The sequence below is a fragment of the Trachurus japonicus genome, chromosome 19 (assembly GCF_045865225.1).
Source record: "Trachurus japonicus isolate A0001 chromosome 19, Traja_1.0".
Taxonomy (NCBI): Eukaryota; Metazoa; Chordata; class Actinopteri; order Carangiformes; family Carangidae; genus Trachurus; species Trachurus japonicus.
Genome location: NC_140925.1, coordinates 16718356 through 16740955, shown reverse-complemented (window position 1 = coordinate 16740955; position 22600 = coordinate 16718356). Strand labels below are relative to the sequence as shown.

Here is a 22600-nt window from a genome sequence, read left to right as displayed (position 1 = left end):
GAGCAGCCAACAGTGCAGCACTGAGGGACCATCTTCGGGACAGTGGAAATAATCATTCTAATCAGGTTCAATCACAGGACCTTACTCCTGTTCTATTATTCTGTTTTATGCGGGGTTTTTTGTTAGTTATATGTCCCACCTCCATCACATGGGGCATCTGAGTATATCTCATGCCGGACTCTGCCAACTCCATGATCTCCTCCAGAGATTTTTGTAAGTTTGGGATCACAGAGCAAACCTCCCCAACATGTCCCGGAAGACCTAGAGCTAGGAGGAGGAAAGAGAAAAGTGTCAGTAACATGTAGATAAACCTAATACTGAAAGGATACAATTAAAACATGATTTCTACATCTTGGTGTTATTCCTCCTCCTGGAATATGTGCGTACAAGAACACAAAGTAGTTAACTATTTAAAGGAAAGTACATTCACATTCTTTAATACCCCCTCTGTCTTTGGTTCCTTTGCTGTTGTAGATGGAGAAGCTGTTGAATTTGTTGATGTGAGGTTCAAGAAAGGCAACAGGGAAGGCTGCTGAGAAAGCAGCTAGACACTTTCCTAATGCTGGACGCTGCCTGGAGAGGAGAGGAGAGGGGAGGAGAGGAGAGGAGAGGAGAGGAGAGGAGAGGAGAGGAGAGGAGAGGAGAGGAGAGGAGAGGAGAGGAGAGGAGATCATGTCAGGCATTTGTTTGAATTTTTGGTCTAAAACATGCTGAAAACACACTGAAACACTGAGCTTTTTGTAGATTGTAGGGTACACCGTTACATCATTGTAATTCAGTGAAAAGAAAATTTGTTACATGATTGTATTGAATTTCATTGTTTTGTGTTATTATAGTAATAGTAATATTGTTGGAAGTTCAGTTCCTTGGTACAGTGCATTACATGTTAACCTATCTACAGATAGGGATAGGTTTCCCGTATATACTCTACCTTTCTACATAAATGCTTTTGTTGGTTCCCAGAAAGTAAAGGCTGTTGAGGATTCTGTAGCAGGAGACCTGGACATCTTCCACTGCAGTAAGAACAAACAACTTGTTCATTTGGAAAATGGGTATTCTACATAATTCCTCTAAATTAAACATCAATTATCATCACAATAAAATTTCATGTTGAATATCTGACATTATTCTCCATTTTAAATGTTTTGTCTGATACATAAATGCATTATTTTTTTTGTATTCACAAAGACTACATTATTCAAACATTAACGCCCCAGTCAAACATAATGTGAACACTCACATATGAGGTCTTCTCCAAACATGTTCTGTCCGATGTGTTCAAACAGGGAGGAGAGGACGGGCAGCAGGGCGAAGGTGGTGTAGTTGATGATCTGAGTGACACCTCGAGGCTGCTCTCTGCTGTGGGTGAACTGGCCCAGCTTCAGGTTCTCTTGTGTCTTCTCCAGGTCCTCCGCTGCACTGTCAAAGTATGACCGCAGGGCTGCCTTCACAGACTCCAGACCAGTCTTCATCACAGTCCTGATGTATAGGGAGAGTTACATTTTACATCCTTATCTGAGACAAGAGATACATCATACCATGCATCTTATCCCTTACCTGGCATCCAGGCTTTGTCCCAGTATCTGTAGACAGTTGACTATGGATGTGGCATTGTTACCTGGAAAGCAGATAGGATAACATGATAAACAGACTGGTACGAGTCTATGCATATGAGTCAGGTATCAAAACACACAAACACACAACAGCCTCTATCTGCTGCAATCAACAGTTACACTCTGAAAACAGAATCTGAAGAATCTCATCCATCATGTTTGTTTTAATCAAAAGCACTGAAGAGCATCATTTTCCAAAGAAAAAGGATGTTCCATTAAAAATGAAAACTGATACATGCACAAATGAATAAATAAATAAATGAATGAATTATATCACTCCAGGCTTTAGAATATCCCCAAAGAGATAGAAATGTTAAAAATATGAAATATCATGTAACTTTCATTAATTCATTCTCTTTGTTTCCAGTCATGTGAAGGTCTGATCTGCAGAACCCTTTTTACTTTGAGGAGAATGACTTTGCACTCATATGGCCCAAGAAATGACACACCACACATCAAATATCATGCATGCATGCATGCACACCCATGCGCACATGGAACACAGACACTTATTTCTAATCACTTACTGAAGTCGAAAGTCATATTCAATATCAATTGTAAGAGATTTCTTATAATGTATCTATGTTAGCAGCCAATAACAAAAGCTGACAGTGTGCTCTGTGGTTGAATGATGTTTGATTATGTGGAACTTCAATGCAATGTGTCTATGGAAATTGTAGAAGCCCTCAACGGGGGGGTGGTCTCTTTGATCATCTTGAGCTTACTGCTTTGCTCTTGACTTTGGTAGAACCTTGCATGTAAAAGCCGTCAACACTGTGCATGTTACCTATGTGTATTTCACCCTGGGAAACTTGGCATGAATTATCTGGCCTTATCCTGCTTTCTCCCAAATATGGTCAATCTATGCCCACCTGTGGACCCTGCAGTGATCTGTGTCAAGATAAACTTGTCTGGCAGAATAAATGGGAGTCTTCATATCACACAGACACCATGGAATACATCCTCCTTTCAGCATGAAGGAGGGTGAATAACATTATGAGGCAGCTTATCCTGAGAGAGCCAGGCTCACATAAGTATCCTTGATACATTAACCAGTGAAGCATGATGTGATGTTTCCTACTGTAGATCTACAACCACCTGATGTTGTGAATGTATGAATGTTAGAATACAGTGACTGACTGATCCACAGTGGATGATGGGATATTGAGCACTACAGGGACTCCTGGGCTAAGTCCTTCACATTTGGGCAAATGCAGGCATCAAGTCTCTACTGCATTTGGATGAGTGGATTTGGGATGTTAACCCTTTAGAGCAATAATAGTCACAGATGTAGACTTCAGAGGTCAATATGAGGTGTTTCCATCATGCTCATCATTGTGTCAGCATCTTTGCTATTTTAAACCCTAATACAGTGAGAGCATAGCGTTCTTCTGTTCAGACCAGGCAGGGCTCCATGTAGTGTTTCACTTGTTCCACCAAATGATGGAAAAACAGGATATAAATCATTCATTTCATATATCCTTTGTAAGGTCCATACTGTCATGGACCCACCCAGCACTGATCTGACACTCAGCTAATTAAAGGCTTTATGTCTCATCAACCAAAAAGCATCTGTGCACAAACCATCCTTACCAAACGAGGATATCCTATGTCTGACAAGAACTCCCAGTTTGCAGAAAAGACTGAAAAGGTTGAGTGAGAGAGGAGGTAGAGAGGGAAGCAGAGAAATAGACAAAAGAAATGTGAGAGACAATCAAATGACAGAGACCCGGGGGAAACAGAGTAGGAGATATATAAAGGCACACAGCCTGATGTCAAGCTGCTGACAGATCCAACAGCTCCTTGGCCGTCATACATACACCATTCTAACACATACATGAGTTAAGTATTAGTCATTTACTGACATACAAAACAAGTGCTCCTGGTACCACTGGCTTTCGTACGCTGCACTCACCTGGTCACCATCTCCTTCTCCTTGTTAGAGGCGTGGCCACCACTGCTGATTGGATGGATGGCTGTGGACAGGAAGTAGAGCCTATGGTTTTTAAAGTACTGATCCACCAATGGCAAGACAACCTGTGGGTTGAATAGCATAAAGACATGATTCAATTACCTCTCAGATGTCATTCCATGTGTCAGTTTATGTCTAGTGATTACAGCGGTTTACAGTTTTGGCAACATTTGAGGGTGATGTGAAGATCCCTAAAGTCTCTCACCTTTCCAAAGAACTTCATCTGCTGTTCATGAGGAGCCTTCTCTGACTTCGGCCTTGTTGCCTGGTCTAAATGACAGGAATGGCCAGATGATAATCCTAATAGTTTTACATGCTGACATTCACATCCACAGACTGTCCCGGGTGCAAAGAGAGAAGCCATTATGCCAAACAGGAAAATTTCTTGTCTAACGCAGTATTTCTATTACACAGGCTTTTTTGCTTCATGAAAATAGATAACAGCAGATCATGACATCATCCTACAAACACAAATAATATTTGTGGCTGCTTCAAAGAGAGAAAAACATGTCTCTTTCTTCTAATGGCTGCTGCATCAGTGGCATTACCCAGTTCTGAGCACACTGTGTTTTCACTGACAATCATAATGATCACTGTATGACATGCATTGTGTGTTTAACACACAGCTTTCTTGTCTAACACCAACTGTTTGTGGAGGAACACTGTAACATTTCACTTATGTCTGAACTGTCATCTGTTTTTCATTCATTAGACAAATGAGTCTCACCAAACTCCATCATGTGTTGGTGGGCCTGGTCAACATATGTGATGAGCTGCTGGAGGAAGGTGTAGGCGAATCGTTTCTCTATAGCTGGAGTGTCCAGCTCCTGTGACTGAACACCTCTGCAAACAAACAATCAGACCCTGGTACAGTACTGTAACTTTTCCCTCTGCTTACACTTTCTGTGGCATGTCAAGCAGGCATGACTCATATATGAAAAAATAAACTTAAATAAATAAGTTTCAAATCTGTGTGGAGAGTGTTTGCCTGTTTCTCACCTGGACACAGTGTAACCATTGATCTGGAGGAACTTGAGGATGTCCTGCGCTTTTTCTCTGTCCCTGGATTTCTCTTTGGCAGTCAGTGTATCATAGGGAACCAGAAGGGGATGGTTTCCTCCACCTGGAGACAACAGCAGCACAGCTGGATGGAGGATAGAGCCAGCAAGTACAAAGAGTACATGTATAAACCCTCGTTTTCTGCTTTTTAAGTGTCAAACTACAGGACTTTTTGTTCACTGTATTTATGGTCTTTTCACTTAATATCTTCATATCCTTTTTCAGATAAACTAAGAAGTATATCATCATGGACTCCACTCTTCCAATAAGGACTAAGTCCATATAAGCTGGTAGTGATGGCATCAAAAATGCACAGTGCACGTGTTGTGTTAGTTTACCTTTGGCTTCCAGCTCCATTTTCTTTTTCCTGGCCCAGACATTATGATAATTCTCTGCAAGCAGCTCTGCCATAGACTGGACAAACACAATACGAAACATGTGTGACAGTTTCACCACACAGATCCATGGCTCTAGTTTTATATCAATATTCTCCCTGCTCAAGTTAAGTTTCTCTTTTATTTGATAATGTAAAGTACCGTATACTGTAGCACAGTGCTTCACATTTCTGTGTGTGCAGTCAGGCACCTACCTGCATGTCTCTGGACAATGTAACATTGCTCATATCAATGGGTCTCGGGCTGAAAGCTGCAGCTCCTTCAAAAGACAACTGTGGAACAGACAACATACTCTGTAGAGAACATTCATGCTGAAAATAAATTCTATACAGCGATACAAAGAAATCATGTTAAATTTGTACGTGGTTATGTCAGTGTTAGTGTGTAGTGTGTGCATGTGTACCTGGCTGGCCTGTGATATCCTCCTGGACTTGTTGTGGAGGCTGGCAGGGTCTCCCTCTCTGATCCTGTCGATGCTCCAGCCCCATGACAGCATGGTCTTCAGAGACTCTCTGACTGACCAACAGTAAGTCTCCTTGTCCTGCAAGAAGACAACCCAGCTTCATTTAACTGTTATAGAGTACCCCTTGCTGCGCCTTTTAAGAAACGTCCCTTCCTTGAATATTTTCAGTGGCACACAGCTGTTTTGAACTAAGAGAGCCAGTCTTTCAGAAGTTAGTCTTCGGAAAAACTTGCACCAGCCTACACTTACACAGTATCTGAGGGAAAAAGGAACACATTTGAACACATTCAGCATTTATCCACCAAGATAGATTTAAATTTGTACTGTAGTTGCTATAAATATCAAAGTCAGGTCAAACTATAACCATGGCAGCCAGCTGTGAGGGCCACCAGTTTCCTGCCTCTGGCTCAGCTAGTTCACCCTGTTGTTGGGTAACCCCCATATTCATGCCAGGCTAGTGATCAATCATCCACCAGAATCAGAATTCCATGAGCAGACAATGGCCCAAACCTCGCCCAAAGCAGGTACCCGCAGAATCAGAATGAAATCAAAGGAAAACACTTCAAAGTGTACATGTGAATTGTGTTGACTTCAGAGACATTTGAACACCATCTGTTTTTTTTGCCTGAGGTGAACAGACTCAGACAGCTGCATGCAGACTACCTTTTCAGAGAGGCCTTTGTATGGTTTCAGTAAAGGGTGGCTCTTGCTGATTTCACATATCTGTTCCCCATATGACCAGCCATTGGAAAACTGTACAATATACATAAAAGATATTTATATATCATGACATATCATATCATATCATATCTTACATAACATAACATAACCACTACAATAGTTCCATGTTATCTTATCAACTGTTATTTCCTTACCATCTCTATGCACCACTTTTCATGGTTGTGCTCTGCGTATCTGTTTATGAAATAGTCCAGTTTCTCTGGGACAGTTACGCTGATGAAGACAGAAAAGGAAAGAAAAACAGATTTAAACATGTGAGATCACCTGCATTCAGGCTAACCCAACAACAAATCTCTGAATTTAACTTAATATCAGTAAATGTTTAAAGCAAATCTTTTACAAATTCCAAGGAATCCTTCATTCATTTTTTTTTTTGATCATTATGGATCTAACTTCAACGACATACAATAAGCATGACAACACTTTAAATTAAGACGTTATTTAACAAAGAAGACATCAATATGTTGCATACTTGGTGGTATCTGCCGGCTGTGGAGTGAAGTTTCCCTCCGAGTCCATGGATGACTGTTTCTCCATCATGGCCATGTAGTTAGACTCCATGTAGTCTGGAGGGAGAGCTCCAGCCACAGCACTAAGACATGGCAATGCCAGCTTAAACAGCTCCTGGTCATACCGCTACATCATGAAGACACACACACACAGTACACTTTTACAGTACATCATCACACAGCACTATTGCAATCCCATTGCATGCTTCACCCACTCTACTTCTGCTCTCACACCTTTAAGCCTAATCCAGTCTGACATATCTGTGTGTTCAGTGCATCCTGGCTGAAGCAGGATCATTTCATTCCAACTCACACAAACCTGACCTCCAGCTGTCTTAACCTTGAATAGACTCAAAATGTACAGTAAGAAAGAACAAATACTACACATTTTTGCACAGATGAGAAGAATCATATCCCTCATTAACATGTACAACTACTGTAGATTACTGTATGTTGATATTGATGATGGAATGCTCAGAATTAATGTTATGATCATAGTTGTACTTAGGTCATGTTTATGCTATTTTATAGAATTTAAATATCTAAAGTTTACAAATTTAATCAACATGAATTACATACATCAACTTTACGTGTCACAACTCTGACTATGACTATAAACATTTTCATGCCTTCTGAGACTTCATCACGTCTGAGAAAAAGTCCTGGTCCTGATGACCCTGATATAGAGGTGTCAACAAGGTTATCTCAGTCAGCAGACAAAAAGATTGTGTTAGAAAGAGATGAGCAGCTATCTTGCAGGTGGAGGAAGAACAAAGAGATGTAATTAATTCCATTGTGGGAATGAAGAGTTCAGCATTTTTGGATTAAAATGATGAATACGGCAGTATCTATTGCACTGATTTTGATACATCTTTAGAAAATCTGTCTCATGTGAGTCCCTGAGCTTTCATACCTTGTATGACAAAGCATCAAAAATGCCCCAGAACATTTTCCTGGAGAGGTGAAGTTCTTCATCTGATGCAGCCCCAAAGTTGCCCCAGCCTCCAGCCAGGCAGTAATACTTCCAACAACGCTCATAGTGATTGGTCAACAGCTGGGGAAAGTCAAGAGGAAATCCATCAAACAGTTGCTGGCTTTAAACAACCTATACAGTAGTACATCACAATACAATAAAGTAAATGTGACAGTTTCATGTTATCTTATGGAAATTAGAACATTTTCCACTTTGAGGTTAAGACACCAGTAAGAAAGTGTTCACAGCATATTCTTCTAATATTAGTGGTAAAGCAGAGCCCCTGCTGACTGGTCTGAAAAGCAGAGATTTAACTGACAGGTTTCTCACCTTCAGAGGCATCTTGGTGTGTTCATTAAGCAGAGGAACGTCAAACACCAGCCTCCTCAGCAGATGTTGCATCATAGAGGGTCTCAGCTTTCTGCACATTATTAAGATGACATACACGAGTTGGCTGTTTTCACTGATATCAAATAAGAACTGGAGTTTAAGCAATGTGAAAACACTGGATTCAAAATGATGAATGTGACCTCATTAAAATGAATGATTAAAGTCAAAAAGCCAAAGACAAACAAAGACATTACAGCAAAGCAAAAGTGACTACCACATCAAAGTCTTCATTAAAACTCTCATTTAATACCAGTCTTACCCACAAACAGCCAGCAGACACTCCTCTATGGCATCTCTCTGAGCCTTGGTGAGGCAGCAGCCTTTGGACAGGCGGTAGATGGTGTGGAGGAGGGAGTCAATCAGTGAAGCAAACGGCTCTGTCCCCGCAAACAGTGGTGCACATTTAGTCAGGAGAGGCAATACAGCTGTACAAAGATACCTGTTGAGGGCGAGTGCCATGTCTGTGGCACTGAGAGCAACCTGGCACAGATACAGAGACAGAGAAGGAGAGGAGGATGAACATCTCTGTGTCTGCGTGATTGAGCTTGTCTAGAGAAATCGGCCTTGTTGAGGCCGTGGGATTAAAGAGGAGCAGAGTGAGTCTTCAAATCAAACATCCTGCTACAAGAGAATGGAACAGATAAACATAACAACCCACACAATACTACGGTCATTTCCAGTGATATATTTATTTACAGAACATATTCCCGTCAATGTAAATTTTAGATTTTCGAGACAAGAGGTCAAGGCAAATTTTGTGCTGCACGAGGTTATTTTGTACATTCTCCTTTTTATGAAAAATCATTTGCATCTCAACTTCAACATTAAAATGTGCTTCGGTGTAGGTTTGCACAAATGTATTAAATGCTTTCAGAACTATGTGTTGCGGTGGAAGTGGTGTGTTGTCTATTTTCAATTCAACATAGAACTAATGTAACAAATGAAGAGCGTATTTGACAAATGTATTCTATCTAGCTCATTAATTATCACACACACACACTCACAGTGTCCAGAGAGGCAGCAGCTCTCAGGTCTGGTAAGAATCCGACTTCCAGCAGATGAAGGAGAAAATTCTGGTCTTCGATCCCATAGACCCGGTCTAGGAACAGCACCATGGCTGCTTTGTGGTCTGGACAGAAACCAGCCGACATGTCTGGCTCCACCACATTTCCATCTATGCACGCACAGGCACAAACATACGTAGATGAGAGACAAGGTTAAAGGTCAACATTTATCTATTTACAATACTGACGTTAACACTGACACTTATTTTCATTACTGATGCTGCTGGACCTATTCAAACTCATGATTATGCTTGTCAGGTAAGGTGTGTGCTAGTGGGGTTGCTCACCTTTACCCAGGTTGGGCATGGAGAACGGGATACTGATGACTCCCACCAGGTCTTCAATAGGAATGAGAGACCTCAGAATGGCTCTGATCCGGATAGCTTCACCTTTACCAGCATGGATCAACTGACACAGAGTAAGAGAGGATCGTGTGAGGGTGGATATAACATTAATCGTGTGTGTCTGTGTGTGCGTGCGTGCGTGTTGTCACTCACATGCATCTCTGGAGCACAGCGACCCAGCAGATCAATGAGAGCAGCATAAAAGGTCATGATGGCATTCCCCATGTGAATGGTGTCGTCTTCCTCCTCCTCCATCATGTCACTGCTACACACACACACACACACACACACACACACACACACACACACACACACACACACACACACACACACACACACACACACACACACACACGTAAACCATAACATGTCAAATGCATAGCCACTGGGGGACTTTTAAACAAGAGGCAGCCAGAGTCAGATTGACATTATTGTGAGGTCAGATGTGGGCCGCCAACATTGCTGGATGGGACGTGAGTTGTTAGACGTTGGGAGCCACTGCTCTGCATGGCTCGGTAACAAGCTTCATGACTTAATTCTGTGCTCCTCTGTGAATACGTAATGTTTTTGCTCTTGAAATCTCCTCATCTAATTCTAGTAGGGGAAATTGAGACGTGACAGATGTTACATTCTTACAGCGTTCTGCTGCTTTCAGACGTAGGAGATGGGCCATCCCTGGAGGCATCCTGAGAGATCTTAATGGCTTCCTCCATTGCCGCCAGCAAACCATCACCGCCCTCACCCCGGAGAGCAGGGCCAAAGCATTCTGGTCGGCGAATCAGAAGCCTCACGACAACGTTGGCATTCTCCTCCACACTTTCACCTGACCAGAGTAGAGCAGAGGTGTTTGTAGCAGACACACAGCACTGTGACAAAGAGATTTTCAGTTCAAAATAATTTGAAGGGTAAACTATGGATTTATAAAACGGTCAAAATTGTCACCATTGCAGAAGACGGCAAAGCGCAGGAAGTCGAGGTAGCGCTCCCCCTCCACAGGGTTCCAGCCGATGTCGGGGTATCCTTTACGCACCAACATTGCACAGCTCTGCAGCCCACAGCCAGCCAGGTACTGCACCACCTGCAGAGGAAGTTGAAGACACATAAAATGTTTTGAATAACAAATCATAAAATAAACATGGCTTCTTGTAGCTTCTCAAATCTAAGAATAAAAACTGCACAGCAAGGTGTAAACAATGGAGGGCAGGAATACTGTACACTTTGCTGTTTATTCTTGTTCAACAACACATTTCAACTGCAGCACAGACAACCTTCATGAGGGCCATAAATTACAGGACTGTGGATTAAACTAGATTAGTATGAGTCGACCTGATATATTGACTTTATGAAGTCAATACCAATGGCTCAGGGCTGGAAGGAAACTTCTGCACAGTGACCCTAGAAGTTAGAACTTGTCACCCAAAAACATCATCTACTGTACTTTTGGTCTGAGTGAGGTGAGGGCTAGGACACCACGGTGAATCCTCCTCAGCTCTGTGATATATGTTCACCATATTCTTTCAATGAAACAACCACAATTTCTGTTTGTGTTATTGTGAGTGTGAAATGTTGCTCAGCTTCACCTTCTCCAGGTCTGGCTCTCTCAACGCCAGAGCCAGCTCATTGTTATCCATGACTGATGCTGCAGCCACATCAAGAGGAGTAGAGCCTCGCATGGATGGAGAAGCTGAAGAGAAGAGAAGAGAAGAGAAGAGAAGAGAAGAGAAGAGAAGAGAAGAGAAGAGAAGAGAAGAGAAGAGAAGAGAAGAGAAGAGAAGAGAAGAGAAGAGAAGAGAAGAGAAGAGAAGAGAAGAGAAGATATAATTACTTTGGTTCAAATAAGATTACAAGAAGTCCATTTGGTATATTCACTGCTCAAACAGCTAGTGTCTGTGAGCAATGTAGGACAAAGCTTTGTTTCAGATTACATTGCAGACTTGTAATGCAATGTTATATGCACCCATTGTTTGGGTGACTGCTCTTTGCTCTGCTGTTATGGACACATGGGTTGACGTACAACTATTGCTCTGGAGCCTTGGCCCACCAGGGGCTGGGGCCTCTGTGAGTGGAGTTTGCATGTTCTCCCTCTGCCTGCTTTTGTTCTCTACAGCTAGTGGACCCACATATGTCTTAGGAGTTACATGTACATGCTGGTATAAATGTTAAAGTGAACTCTATGCAGGCTTTTAGGGAAGAGGAAAAGGGAAAATGCACAACAGACCAATGTATTCATCCACTCACCAAGACCAACACTGCTGTTCTCCAGCAGGTAGCTGAGATGGTCAAACATAGCTTTCTGGTTCTGGCGGCTGATCCGACAGAAATAACAGAGAAACCGACAACAGTTGGCCACCATCTTAGGAAAGGTTATCTCCTGTGAAACACATATGCAAAGACATGTTACACAAACATAGCATACAGTAAATGTTCACTCATTGTAACTGCAGCATTTTTCTTTTTTATTGAAGTCTATGCATCATACCTTTGAGTCTCCTCCACTGAGCACATTGACCATCACCTCCATGACAGTCTCATGCATCCCCAGAGCCCTCATCAGGTTAGGATGCTGGTAAAACACTTTGTTGTTCATGATGTCACTACAGTTGAGGAAAGTTAAGTTCAAAGGTCACTGGCCATATACACAGTATACAACAATGAAAGAACCCAGATGAGTACCAAGATTAACATTAACTATTATTTTTGTGGTCTGTCTTAACAAACTCTTCAAATGTAGTTTTAACAAAGTGAGATGCTTGGGGTGAAGTGGAGCATACAATAAGAATATTATCTATTCCAGTCATTCTGTAACTCAGAGAAAGTATAGTTCAGTTGTGTATTGTGTGTACTGATTAATCACCTTCCAATTAAGATATATGCATGTACTCATATAACCCCACTACCTCACTGACGCTGACATCAACTATAGATTGAAATAGAAATCAGACTTAGTAATTATATATTATGCAAGGGCAGTGCATCAACTAGTACATAGGCATATAGGCAAGGCAGGACAGTATAGAGAAATATTTTCAGTGAGTGAGGAAAAATTAAAAAAGTATAATACAACTGTGCCTAGGACCATGACACATAAGTGCGTCCTCACCCTAGTCCTCGGATCATTAGTTTCTCCTCCTCCCTTCCCATGCGGACACTCAGCAGAGATCTGATCTGCCCCAGAGCAGCCAACAGGTTGATGGTGTCCTCAATGGAAACTGAATTTATAGTGTACGTCTTAGGAAGAGCCCGCACCTTGACAGATTGACAGAGGGAGACAACACACATCACCGCCGCTGTCAGACTGATCTGCTCCTCATCAGAAAATCAAGTGTCTGTGACAGAAGTCTGAACATCACATCAGTGACAAAAACATTTGTCTACAGGTAAAGGTCTGATTGGTATGATGTCCTGCTTTAGATGTGAAGTATTGCTGTATTTTCACACTAAACGATAAATGGTTAATACAGATATGGGGGTTTGAGTGGTGTTGTATGGAACACTTTGGGAAACTTTTTCACAGATATTTTGATGAAACCACACAAATCTCACATGTGACAGTTATCATATTGTAACATCACAGAGGGATATCTTTGTTCTATCAAAACAAACACACACACACACACACACACACACACACACACACACACACACACACACACACACACACACACACACACACACACACACACACACACACACACACACACACACACACACCAACCTGTCCTCCAATTCCATCATACTGGCGGTGCAGCAGGACAAACATGGCTCTGACGAGCTCTGGATCCTCAATAACTGACTCCTGAGCCCAGCGGACCATCGTGTCTGATATTAGCTGCTGTAACGTACCTGTGCAGACACACAGACAGTGACTGGGAAATCTGAAAATCTTATTTCCTCTCAATTTGTTGGCTTTTCACCTGACTCATTGACAGCTCATACAGTACATAGCATATACAGTGAAAAAAGGTTGAAACAAACTTAAACTAAATAATGTGGTGACCTAAACCATTGTAGAAGCTGTAGAAGAATAAGGCGAAGCTCTGTAGAAACAGTGGCTCCATTTTGTTGATTGTTTTACCCAAGCAGTTTTTGAGAGAGTGAAAGAGAGAGATGATATCATAGGTGTGTGAGTAGGATATATGTCTGTCTGTTCGTTTGTCTGACTTACTGGGTTTTCTGTCTTTCTTCTCTTTCGGCAGGATGGCCATCTTCTTCTTCAGATAAGTCACTTTCTCCACCAGCGATATTAGTCGACCTCGGATGGTGAAGTCACTGTCACCATCTATGTTTCTGTCCTCATCCAACTCTATACCTGACGGGAAGTAGAAATGAGTACACAGTGCATACTGTGCGTTTTCACTGGGACTGCATTATACAGATCTATCTAATATATTCTTCCTATTAGTCTTAATTTCTCTGTAAGACAAACTGATCACTGCAGTTCATTTGAACATTAGACTGGTACTTTACCACAGTGTTTCATCAGATCTTCATGGAAGTCGAGCAGCTGCTCTCGGATGTATTCAGGGCAGGGACACTCCTGCTTCTCGTCCTTAAAGTTCAGCAACATGTTAATCTGCAGAGACAAAAAAAGTCCTGTTCATTACATACATCCACAGCAACCTCTGACATCACATCACAGTAATCAGCCTCACACTTGCTCCAAGGTTTGGAAAGGGGTGTAAGAAACATGCTTCCACCTCTGTGTTGGCCATTTCCACAGATCTTATTTGTCTCAGAACTGTAGGGTTTTAAGTAGATCCAGCCAAGTCGTTACAACATGATGATTCATACACTGAAACTGGCAATGGGAGAGGGGGGGTAGTAACTGGTGTCTGGGGAAGAGGCTTTAGCTCAATATCAGCATTCTTTTTTTATATAGAACTGGTTCTTGATTTCAGCTCCTGATTGATTCTTCTAATGACCACACAGCCAGGCTGGTGGTATTTGCTTCCAGTACAGCTTATTGGTACAGGTTCCAAACATATGACATGTATAGACAAATATAAAATGCAGCTTGGGTCTGCTGTTCTTCTACTTACCTAAGGTCTCCTGTTTTACCCCTTAATCTTATCTAATGAACTCTTTACACACAATATTTTTTATGATTTTTTCCCATTTTCTTCTGTACTTTACAGTCATCCAGCTCAGCCACGCTGTTCTTCAGTGGTGTTCCTACCTGTTCCTGTGGAGGTGATCTGAACTCTTTGGTCTTCTTGGCAGTGAGAGCTGCAGACATGTTGAGTGCCAGCATCACCTCGTTGTATCGGAACCGCTGGTTGTCTTGGAGACAGGCCACAAAGTCATCAGAGAAGGCCACCACTGCCTCGATACGATGACGCACCTGACAGTCACACAGATACTGCAGCACGTGGCACATCTGCACACACACACGCACACAGATTAGACACATTCAATTGGTTAACTCCATATTGTGCTGAAATGTTTAAAAACAAGGTGAGGAGAAATGTGTGGGCTCCAATACCATAGGGTCAGAAAGTCTGAGAGCAGTTAAATATCTGAGCACACAGTAGGCTAGCCTATAAGGTTCAACCTCAGAACTCCAGAGCTTGTTGTGTCACTCATGTGGTTGTCCTACTTTAAGTGACACATGTTGGTTTTTTGTTTGTCTCTTGATGGACTGAGCCTTGTGATGCTCTGATGAATTTTTGAATATGTACTCCGTGGGCTCATTCAGCACTTTTTTATGTTTGTCTGTTGTCTCTACTATGCATTGCCATAGCAACCTATAGCTCTGTTGATCAGTGATGGTGAAGTGTGAAGGTGATGTTTCTCACACCAGTGTTACCGTTGTTTTCCAAACCTCACTGACACTGCAATGCTGGAGGCCATTACAACCTTCACATTGTTACTATTGTTTAGCCTTTTTTATTATGACTGTGTGTGTCTTGATGGAGCCACTGCTATCATCCATAGCTAGGGTATCCAAGGTCTTATAGATGAGGGAATGCAAGCAAAGCATAGACTCACTGACAATGTGGATATTGGTGACAACTTAACATATCACTGTGTAGAAGTACAATATTACATGAAGTAAGGTGCAGTAACATAGTTGCAACCCTGTAGATTATATACCCATAGTGAGACAGAAGGTTGGTTTGGCACTGCTCCCAGTCACTTGCTGTCATTGTAATGCTCATCACTGTCCCTGCAGCACGTCAGCTTTCAGTAAATACTTCAAGAGCTCCAATGATTTTTACCTGTGATTTGATCATTTCTCTGATTTTAATTATATACACAATACATCACATGTGTGACTAAATACATACAGTATATGGTAGAAACACAATGCTACAGATTGTTTCCTAGTAACTTTGGAAAGAGCTTAGTTATCTCTTACATAAGATCACTCAGAAAGAAAAGAACTTCTGTGCAGTCCCCTATATAAATCCCAGAAAAGTTTTGAGTTTAGTATTCTAATACTGAAAACTATATTTGCAAATACAGTAGAACAGTACAGTATAAGTGCATTGACAAACACTCACCTGGAGTTTTACAGGCTCTGGCAGCTTCATCTGCAACAGTCCTTCTTTTGGCATTTTCCTCACCCCATCCTCCCCTCCTTTCTCAGTCTCCACCTCCTTCACCATCTCCAGCTCCATGTGCATTTCCTCCTGTCCTTCTCTCCCTTCAGAGAACACGGATGGTTCAATCAGTCGGAGGATGTTCTTCAGGTCTCCATTTTGGAAAACTCCCATGATGAGCATGGTGTAGAAGAGCTTGATGAGTGGGACAAAGAGAAACTCAGTGCTGCCACCTATTGGATCCCGAACGTGCATGCTTCCCTCCCGCACTGCCTCTGTCAGCATCTCAATGGTTTTGACTTTCAGTATATCTAAGGGAAATTCAGGGCTGTACTGGAAACAGTCTCCTGATCCTGATCCGCTGTTTCCATTGTTACGATACAATGATCCAGTGCCACAGACAAAGCTTGGAGATGAGAAGTGCATTCTGGGTCTCAGGGAAGTGCTGAGGCCGATGCCTGGCAGGCCATGCTTTTTCTTCTCATCAGGGAACAGAGTGATGCTCTTTGTTTCGTCTGTCATGGGAACGATGTACTCGTTGTTCATCATGAGGCGAGCTGTGGCGTAGCTGCTCAGGTGGATGTCGATAAGGAGGTCGTAGTAGCCAGCACGAAGCAAACCTACGGGTGAGAGACACACAAAAGGCTTATGTAATAATGCTCAGCAAACAGAATTATAATTCTGCTTTCACATAAACTAATTAGAGGAATAATCCATTAATGTGGTAATATATAATAATAATAATAAACAACGGTATAATGCAGCACAATTCAGCATGAGTACATTTCATCCCTTATCTGCGTATGTTTGTCAAGAAATCCTATGTGCAAAACCAAACCAACAGTGAATGTCTCAGACTAACCCTTTGTTTGTGTATCACAGGCTGATATATCTGATTCCTTGGAGCCACACAGCTCCATTGTTTCCAAAAACTATTAAAAACACATCAGCGAGCCACACTGTTGCTCTTGGTGACATGTCTCTTCATCACCATGAGCACACACACTGTAATTTGTTTTGGCTCAGTCCCACACACACACCACCCTGCTGCCACAAATACTCACTTCAGTATACAGCAGCAAATATAGAGTAATGCACTGCCTCCATTTCCTCCTGCCTGAGAAAACTTTGTCAAAAACAGCGAGCAGCTGTTTTTGGAAGTTATTGAGCCTTTCAAAAAAATCTATGAACCATTGGGATTGCAGCCAAGAGTCACAGGCAGAGTAGGGAAGTCACAAAATATTGAGAGCCTCACACACATTTGATTTGGCTCTTGCACACAGTATTTGTTGGAAGAAACACATGCAATAACAGCAGCATAAGTAAGTAAGCAGAAGTTGTGATCTAGTATTTTAAATTGTGATATTACTCATTTTAATTAATTAAAGGATTTGAGCTATTGGATACAGTACATCTAGATGCTAACACCTTAAGTCACTTTGCTTGAACCACAACATCCTCCAGTTGGTGGGTTGGCAGTGATGGCCAGTCACTGACCATCTTCTCCTGGTGTCCATCTTGACTCTTTCCATCCTTTTACGAGACAACATGAGGTTCTGTCTGCTTCCTCCCCCAACCTGCGAGCAGCTGTCTTCCTTAACCTTTCTGTATTACCCAGAGCTCTGACTGTCCTTCACACAGACTGTGCAGGGAAATTCCTCAACTGAAAATAATCAGGCCTACCACTTTTTCTGTCTGTAGTGTTGGACTGTAGGACGTCCTCTTCAAGACTTCTCTGCATCAATGTTCCCACAGGACCACCTGATCAGTCAGTATGATCCCATTTGCCGCCTTGGACTATATGACTATGTCGGACCTCAGAGATGTTTGGATAACCTGGAGAGAGTGAACTTTTCTTCCCCTGTCCACCCTCATGTCCCACAATTCTCCCTTAATTTCCCCAAATGTTAGAAACGGGAAGTTACCGATGATACCCTTAAATTTCAGCATACTGTAGTGACACTGTGTTGTGGCCTGCACCTCCAATCTTTTCTTCGCTCGGGTCTCTGTGCACCATCTTACCCCATGAACTTGGCATTTTCCAGATCTAATGTGTAATTCTACTAATGTACATGTTTTTCCAACTCACAACAACCCTTCACAATGCAGTGATGATCTATAAGTCTGTAAAATCTAAACTGACAAGCTATTAACTTTGTTATATTAATTGTGACGAAGAAGGGATTTGGGAACAGCCACAGCCTTTCTCATGGTATGAACTGATCTTGTGTTTATAATGTTACAGTATGTGACAATCACTGGCACCACGACCATGTTCTGAAGGCACTGGGCAGCACAGTGGAAGCACTTTGCTACAGCCCAGGAGATACAGTAAAGGCTGACAAGCTTGATTTACAGAGTCCAGAGATGGTGACTGCACTCAGGCGAGACATTGTGCTGCTGTAAGAGACATCCAGACAGGTGGTCGTGCTCACAGTTCCCTGGGAAGACTGGATGGTGGTGGCCACAGGGAGGAAGTGAGAGGCAAGAGTGGAGGGCACCGTGCTTGAAGAAGTGAGCTGCAGACTTCTGTATATCCTGGGTATCACAGGTGCCAAGACAAAGAGTGACATCAGAGCCAGCACAGAGGGTCTTGAAATGGCTGTGACTGAAGGAGAAGGTGCCATGTCAAGTGCGACTGAGATAGAAGCTGGGGTCAGATCAACCCAGCTGCATTATCCAACAAGGATGCAAAATGTTGTAAAACCCAAACCACCCTCTGACCCAGTGTTCCCTCACTGATGATCTGTCGTGGTGCATCAGAGGATGTATGATACAGGTATCTTCTGGCTGTTACTTTGCATGCAGTTATTCTTTCTAAATGATGTGTGTGTTACCTGGCATGTACTTATTCTCTATAGCCTGCAGCAGTTGTGCTTCGTCTACATGGGAGCAGAGGGCATGTGCCACCCGGTTGTTTCCCAGAGCACAGATTGCAGAGTACAGTCTGAGGGTATGGTAGTGAAACTTTAATAGATCCCTCTGCTCTGACAGCTCCAGGATATCGACCGACCTGGACAACACAGAGAGAGACTGCATGAAAAACCAGAGGGCAGGAGGAGGAAAAGGTGTTTGTTTTGTTATTATTGAGTGTAGGAACATAAATATCATTACACAGTGAATGTATGTGTTTGTTTGTTTGTGTGTGTGTGTGTGTGTGTGTGTGTGTGTGTGTGTGTGTATAAGCAGCTGTAGATACACCACCTGTTCTCCTCAGGTATGTGCAAAGACATGAACTGCAGGGGTTCACCACACTGGACCAGCCAGCCATGTCTGTCATTCACTCTGGATGCTGACACCTAAATAAAAATATCTGTTAGCACTTCACAAACAGTACACATGACACTTTGTGTTATTTCCTGTTATTGTTATTTTCACGGTTAGGTCCAGCAGACAGATCACCATGCTGCTAATATCAGATGCCCAGCATCATATCCAAACTTTTTACATAGCACCCATCAACTGATCATGCATAGGGAATTAGGAAATACAGTCAGGAAGTCACTTTAAAGATGGACATGAAAAGTGACCAGAATATAATCTGTCTATTGATAGCTGTCAGCTTTTATAACATGTGTACAGTGTATTTTACTAAACTCAACCAACAATCCTCCTGTAAATAGTTTTACCTTTAGGAAGTGATTTGGAACACGACTCCATAAAACAGGAGTAAGAAACTGGACATGAAGCCGTGGAGGACACTGAGGAACCAGGTTTTTCTTTTCACTCTTAAACAGACCAGCTGACAGAGGCATCACGTTCTGACAGAAAATAGAGACATGTCATAAGGTTAGATTAGGTTAGGAGAGGAATATTTCAACGCATCATCCATCCACCCATCCAACCATGCAGAGCAGCAGGCAGGCTGGAGCCAATCCCAGCTGATATAAGGCGAGAGCAGGATACACCCTGGACACATTGCAAGATCATCACAGGGCTGATATACAGTAGAAACAAACAACCTGACACACTTACAGTCACACCTACAGGCAATTAAGAGTGCTTTATGAGTCATGTAAATATAATTTTTAACAGTCCAGAGGACCAGAGGGCTGACTGTTTCTTCAAAGCAGGGATAACTGTGCTGACCTGTAATATGATGGTCATCCTTATGTCACTAACACAAGCTATACATAATAGTTACTAATAAATGATAATTCAGGAAGTCCAGTCATGAACCACTTCCTTTGGGTGAGGTAAGCTCTCAGCCCTGCAGTGAAGGCAGACACAGTGTTGCTGCCCCAGCATAGATAATGACACTAGCAACTACTGACTGATAAAACATGCAGCATTTTACTATAAACTTCAAAGGACCTGAACCTCCTGAGGGGAAAAGAGCCAGCTCTGTTTATATGAGCTGGTCACAGGGCAGAGAGCGGACAGAGAGTAAAGGGAAGAAGTAGTGACTGAAGAACTTCTTGTTTGGTTGGCTGTGATAGACACAACAGTACACAACGTATGACATGAGAAGAGAACCAGAGCAGGCCAGCACCCGTATAGTGAGTATAACTGATGCTACAGGCAAGCAAATTGAGCAGGGATCCAGGTAAAAGCTGTATTCTTGATGAGTGGCCATTATTATATTCAGTAATATCAGTAGTCGTCTGGCAGATCAACAGTGGGGAGGAAATTACCAGAAAAAAGCATTGCAAAATACCAACACTCTACACAAGCACAGAGAGGATCTGCCAGCATTAGATGACACCTAAATCAGAGTGTGTGTGTGTGTGTGTGTGTGTGTGTGTGTGTGTGTGTGTGTGTGTGTGTGTGTGTGTACAGTACACATGTGTCTTCCTTACCTTTATTCTACCTAACTCAAATTGGAAGACATTGGGGCTGGTGGCCTTGGCAAAGACTGCAGGGAACAGCTTCGTACTAGGCTCCACCTGTCAAGCAAAACGAGAGCTTGGTTATTAAAGTCTAGTTGAAATCACATTTAGCCAATACAGCAAAAGAGTCAAAAAAACTGTAAACAATATTACCTGGTAATATGTGCTGAGTTCTTTTCCATTGGCAGTGAAGGTCAACAGCCCATTTGTTGTGTCGACCAGACAGCCAATCTCTAAGCCATTGTTGTTCCTCCCCTGACCAGGACTGCTGCTCTCTCCAGCCCACACCATGTAGCAGTTACTGCGCTTTATACTGCAGGACACACACATAAACAGACACACCATCTAACAGTTAGTGTGCTCTATAATGCTCTATAATGCTAATAATAACTGAAGGACACACCGTGTAACTGTTACTACAGCACACACAAACACACACAGTTACAGTTTCTATCATTTATACTGGAAAACATTACAGTATATCAACAAAAGCAAATCACAGTCATCTTCAGATCTTGAGGCTTCTCAATCTGCTGCTTTGGTTCATGCAGCAGCATGAAGCGCATGGGCTGGATGAAGATATATAAGGACTGCAGAGTATGGTGGGTGACTAAACTGAGCTAAACTGGTCCCATTGGTCTCACAGATGTGAGACAATCAAAGCTCAATAAAATGTTACAGGAATTCACTGGCTGGATGGTGCAGATCTGAAAACATAGCAAGTAATTAGCGAAACGGAGATGGAAACAAATAATTAAAAATAGCTTGATGAAGCAGTTTGTATGTCTACAGTACATTTTACATGGGCAGATTATTTTTCAGCAGCTTTTGTTTCATGGTGACTTAAACCTAAGCTGCTGATTTTTGTCTTTTTTTCTAAAATAGTAAAGGGAAAAGAGGGTGTGAAGCAAAGGATTAATGAGCTCTAATCTAACGTCTCCAGCATAAACAGCAAAATGCTGAGTCATAAGGAACCAGTGGGGCTCATTAAAACGACCTGTGAACAATACTATGGCTTCAATAGCTGAGGTGAATAGTAATACGTTGTATTTTGCATGCTTCTATGCATTTATAGGAGAATCCTCACCTCTCATGAACTTTGCCTTTCTCATCTCCCAGGGTGACAGTGACAGTTCGGACCGTGTGCAGCTCAAAGCTTGTGTCATACTGATGGAAGTCAGAGGTCACCCATCCTACCCACACACTGCTGGGCTCCTGACCAGGGAAGATTCGCACTGAGTAGTAGTGCTGTACAGAGAGAGACAGGTGCAATCAGGTCAAGTTCAACCAGACTGTCCCTGGGTGTATTTGTCAAAATGCTTTACAATTCAACATATTATGAAACACTAACGAATATATACTTTTAACAGGTGCAGAGGATAAACAACATTTGCTAAAAGGCACCTTGAAAACTGCAAATAAAAAGGTTTTTTTCTATTTAACTGTCGCACTTTGTTTCTACTTATAAATACCATGTGTTTAGTCAAACTGTCTTGTATTTATAATGGTTTAATTTTCAAAGTGTTCTATGCATTTGAATTTGTGTGTGTGTTGGCTTACAGTGGAGGCTTGCATGACAAATTCGTAGTCATCTCTGTCATCAGCTATCACTTCCTCTGACAGTCGAGCAGATGAGGAGCAGCTGTTGTCTGGTTTGTTTCTCTTTAACATGAATCTGTTAGAGCAGATCACTGGTTTAGCTTTCA

General features: G+C 42.2%; 1 protein-coding gene across 11 annotated transcripts in view; it reads right to left on the bottom strand.

The window, feature by feature from the left end:
* Positions 1 to 22600, bottom strand: part of ryr2a (ryanodine receptor 2a (cardiac)) — a 152411-nt gene that overhangs the window by 31603 nt on the left and 98208 nt on the right. For 4 of the 11 annotated variants that reach the window (XM_085761346.1, XM_085761349.1, XM_085761348.1 and 1 more), the window contains 40 exons: positions 22455 to 22569; positions 21982 to 22142; positions 21048 to 21207; positions 20865 to 20951; positions 19695 to 19826; positions 19270 to 19364; positions 18903 to 19078; positions 16027 to 16685; positions 14700 to 14900; positions 13991 to 14096; positions 13689 to 13832; positions 13239 to 13366; positions 12624 to 12769; positions 12003 to 12117; positions 11762 to 11894; positions 11104 to 11207; positions 10466 to 10601; positions 10160 to 10346; positions 9677 to 9788; positions 9467 to 9587; positions 9120 to 9289; positions 8375 to 8595; positions 8056 to 8146; positions 7666 to 7806; positions 6716 to 6879; positions 6378 to 6456; positions 6166 to 6255; positions 5443 to 5580; positions 5234 to 5311; positions 4983 to 5058; positions 4585 to 4729; positions 4313 to 4428; positions 3791 to 3855; positions 3529 to 3650; positions 3207 to 3256; positions 1558 to 1618; positions 1241 to 1479; positions 932 to 1013; positions 443 to 573; positions 140 to 267 (listed from right to left, as the gene is read on the bottom strand). In XM_085761346.1, the coding sequence (XP_085617472.1) occupies positions 140 to 267; positions 443 to 573; positions 932 to 1013; positions 1241 to 1479; positions 1558 to 1618; positions 3207 to 3256; positions 3529 to 3650; positions 3791 to 3855; positions 4313 to 4428; positions 4585 to 4729; positions 4983 to 5058; positions 5234 to 5311; positions 5443 to 5580; positions 6166 to 6255; positions 6378 to 6456; positions 6716 to 6879; positions 7666 to 7806; positions 8056 to 8146; positions 8375 to 8595; positions 9120 to 9289; positions 9467 to 9587; positions 9677 to 9788; positions 10160 to 10346; positions 10466 to 10601; positions 11104 to 11207; positions 11762 to 11894; positions 12003 to 12117; positions 12624 to 12769; positions 13239 to 13366; positions 13689 to 13832; positions 13991 to 14096; positions 14700 to 14900; positions 16027 to 16685; positions 18903 to 19078; positions 19270 to 19364; positions 19695 to 19826; positions 20865 to 20951; positions 21048 to 21207; positions 21982 to 22142; positions 22455 to 22569 (5605 nt within the window). The remainder of the gene's footprint in view (positions 1 to 139; positions 268 to 442; positions 574 to 931; positions 1014 to 1240; positions 1480 to 1557; positions 1619 to 3206; positions 3257 to 3528; positions 3651 to 3790; positions 3856 to 4312; positions 4429 to 4584; positions 4730 to 4982; positions 5059 to 5233; positions 5312 to 5442; positions 5581 to 6165; positions 6256 to 6377; positions 6457 to 6715; positions 6880 to 7665; positions 7807 to 8055; positions 8147 to 8374; positions 8596 to 9119; positions 9290 to 9466; positions 9588 to 9676; positions 9789 to 10159; positions 10347 to 10465; positions 10602 to 11103; positions 11208 to 11761; positions 11895 to 12002; positions 12118 to 12623; positions 12770 to 13238; positions 13367 to 13688; positions 13833 to 13990; positions 14097 to 14699; positions 14901 to 16026; positions 16686 to 18902; positions 19079 to 19269; positions 19365 to 19694; positions 19827 to 20864; positions 20952 to 21047; positions 21208 to 21981; positions 22143 to 22454; positions 22570 to 22600) is intronic. The other 7 variants (XM_085761350.1, XM_085761354.1, XM_085761352.1 and 4 more) reach the window with 4 other exon arrangements.